The sequence below is a fragment of the Haplochromis burtoni genome, unplaced genomic scaffold (assembly GCF_018398535.1).
Source record: "Haplochromis burtoni strain Fernald_Lab_line unplaced genomic scaffold, NCSU_Asbu1 Contig_3780, whole genome shotgun sequence".
Taxonomy (NCBI): Eukaryota; Metazoa; Chordata; class Actinopteri; order Cichliformes; family Cichlidae; genus Haplochromis; species Haplochromis burtoni.
In genome coordinates this window covers 2,895-5,730 of record NW_024586141.1, presented here as the reverse complement: position 1 = coordinate 5,730, position 2,836 = coordinate 2,895, and the positions used below count along the sequence as shown (strand labels likewise).

At 40.9% G+C, this 2,836-nt stretch overlaps 1 protein-coding gene across 1 annotated transcript; it reads left to right on the top strand.

Annotated features, from left to right (window-relative positions):
• Nucleotides 1-177: 177 nt before the first annotated feature.
• On the top strand, nt 178-2,626 carry LOC102295391 (splicing factor U2AF 35 kDa subunit; the record flags this gene model as incomplete). Its single annotated transcript, XM_005953337.3, is given in 4 exon segments — nt 178-276; nt 372-505; nt 2,112-2,204; nt 2,297-2,626. Coding segments are annotated over 4 exon segments (468 nt in total), but the record flags the coding sequence as incomplete, so codon positions are not given.
• Between the last annotated feature and the right edge of the window lie 210 nt (nt 2,627-2,836).

Genomic DNA, 2,836 nt, shown 5'->3' with positions numbered 1-2,836 from the left:
CATTTATTTCAACAAAGTAACTATATTCTAAATATCACCTTTTTAAATGGTAACTGTAACGGAATACAGTTACTCATATTTTGTATTTTAAATACGTAACGGCGGTAAATGTATTCCGTTACTCCCAAACACTGCGCACATAACATCAGACTTGACTTCTCTATCATTTCCTCACAGGAGGTGTTCACAGAGATGGAAGAAAAGTACGGCGAAGTGGAGGAAATGAACGTATGTGACAACCTCGGTGACCACCTAGTTGGAAACGTGTATGTGAAGGTGAGTGTCAGGCTTCCACTTTCCACACATGTAGTGAAATTTGGCTTTGATCCACTGACATAACTTTTCTCTTCGACTGCCATCTCTCTTTGTAGTTTCGTAAAGAGGAGGACGCTGAGAAGGCTGTGATAGACCTAAACAATCGGTGGTTTAATGGACAGCCCATCCATGCTGAGCTGTCTCCTGTCACAGACTTTAGAGAAGCCTGCTGTCGCCAGTATGAGATCGGGTGAGTTTTACATCAAAGGAAACAGCTTACAAGCTGTATCTAACCCCAAAAGGCCTTACAGAGGGTCCAGAACAGGAATGTCCAACACAGTCAGGGTGGGCCAGCTTTCTGATACAGAGTCAGATTATAATAGTTTGGTAAATTCACAGCTAGTGAGCAGATGCCTGGTGTGTGTCGTCCACCCCCCCCACCCCCCGTTGCATTATTATTCGCTCTGTTTAGCCAGCTGCTTCAGCCAAAACCAACACAGTATTTCCAGTTGTTTAATGTTGTGTACCACATGTATTAAAGGACAGCTTCAGACTGTGTCCTAAACTGTTTTTTGTTTTTTCCAACATCAAGTTCATTTGCAAAACCAGCTATGTGTTTCCAGTAGTTCAGTATTTGTTTTATTGAACTAAAGTGAGGATGGTAGAAATATGATATTGTGTAGCAGTGGTGAAATTCTTGTTCAGTATAGGTTTGGCCAGTTTTGATGATTTTACCTTGTTTTATGTATGTATGTATGTATGTATGTATGTATGAATGTATGAATGTATGAATGAATGACAAAAAAGTGCTGGAGAGAAACAGAAATTCAGATGTGTTCGGCAATTTCTGATCATTTAATCAGCACAAGTAAAACCTATTTGCCAATTAGCTGATTCATTTTAGAGGTTTAAAGTTTAAAGCAGTGTTTGGTATCCTATTCATGGTGCGCCTAATGAAAGTCACTGTCACAGTCCACTCATGAGTACTTCTTTTTTTTTTAAATTCAAGGTAAAGTTTCTAACTAGAAGCTTCTGTTTGTTCCTGGGAAAAGTAATTAAATTAATTTTTATTTATAAAACGCCAAATCACAACAATAGTTGCCTCAAGGCGCTTTATATTGTAAGGTAAAGTCCTTAAAATAATACAGAGAAAACTCAACAATCAGATGACTCCCTGTGAGCAAGTGGTTTGGCGAGAGTGGGAAGGAAAAACTCCTTTTTAATGAGAAGACACCTCCAGCAAAACCAGGTTCTAGAAGATTCTATGGAAGAGCTAGAGATTAATAATAACTAATGATTAAATGGAGAGTGGTGTATAAAGTCATAGTGATTGGAGAGAAAGAACGGGGAATGAAAAGGATACACTTAATGCACCATGGGAATCTCCCAGCAACCTACAGCTATTGCAGCATATCTAAGGGAGGATTCAGGGCCACCTGATCCAGCCCTAACTATATGCTTTAGCAAAAAACAAAAGTGTTAACCCCAATCCTAAAAGTAGAGCAGGTGTCTTGTCTCCCGAATCCAAACTGGGAGCTGGTTCCAGGGAAGGGGACCTGAAAGCTGAAGGCTCTCCCTCCCATTTTACTTTGAACTACTCCAGGAACCACAAGTAAACCAGCAGTCTGAGAGTGAAGTGCTTTATTTGGGTGATATGGTACTATGAGGTCTTTAAGATGAGATGGGGCCTGATTATTCAAGACCTTGTATATGAATTATTTTAAATTAGATTCTTGATTCAAGAGGGAACCAATGAAGAGAAGCCAGTATAGTAGAGAGATGGGTGAAATATATCCTCTGGGTTCTCTGATTCTTGCTGCCCTGGTTTTCATATGCTTTGTGTGCTCTCTCCACAGGGAATGCACTCGTGGTGGTTTCTGTAACTTCATGCATCTGAAACCCATCTCACGTGAGCTGAGGAGAGAGCTCTACGGCCGTCGAAGGAAGAGGTACAAACTTTGCATGTCAGGCACGTCGTTAAACCTTCGGATGTTTCACATTTTGTCACAGTTCCTAATCCTCTACTTCCTCACACCTACAGCCGCATCAGGTCTCGGTCTCGGTCAAGAGACAGGCGGTCTCGCTCGAGGGACAGGGACAGAGACAGGGACAGGGGTCGAGGAGGCGGCCGTGACCATGAGAGACGTCGCTCCAGAGACAGAGAACGTTCGGGGCGATTCTGAACTTCGAGCAGTGACTACTTGCCCTCCCTGTGTTCATCCCTGTCTTTTTTTAAGTTTGTACCCTTGCAGATCTGTTTTGGGACTAACTGAAAGGTAGCTGTTTCGAAGATGTGAATCCACTGAGGAGTTTGGTTTTTCTTGATTTCTGAAAATGACTTTCACTTCATTAAATTTAAATTTGTACCAAACGATAATGATTACTGAGTCTCATTTCATATTTCATAGTAAGCATTCATTTCAAAATCAGATATAGCCACTGATGAGTCATTATTCCTCACATGTAGTGTGTTGTTGAACTTAGTCGTGAAGAAGTTCATGATCTAGGATAATTTCTTAGTTTAAAAATTTAAAAAGCAGGATTTTCTTGCCCACTCATTTCTGCTGCCATAGTTACTTCC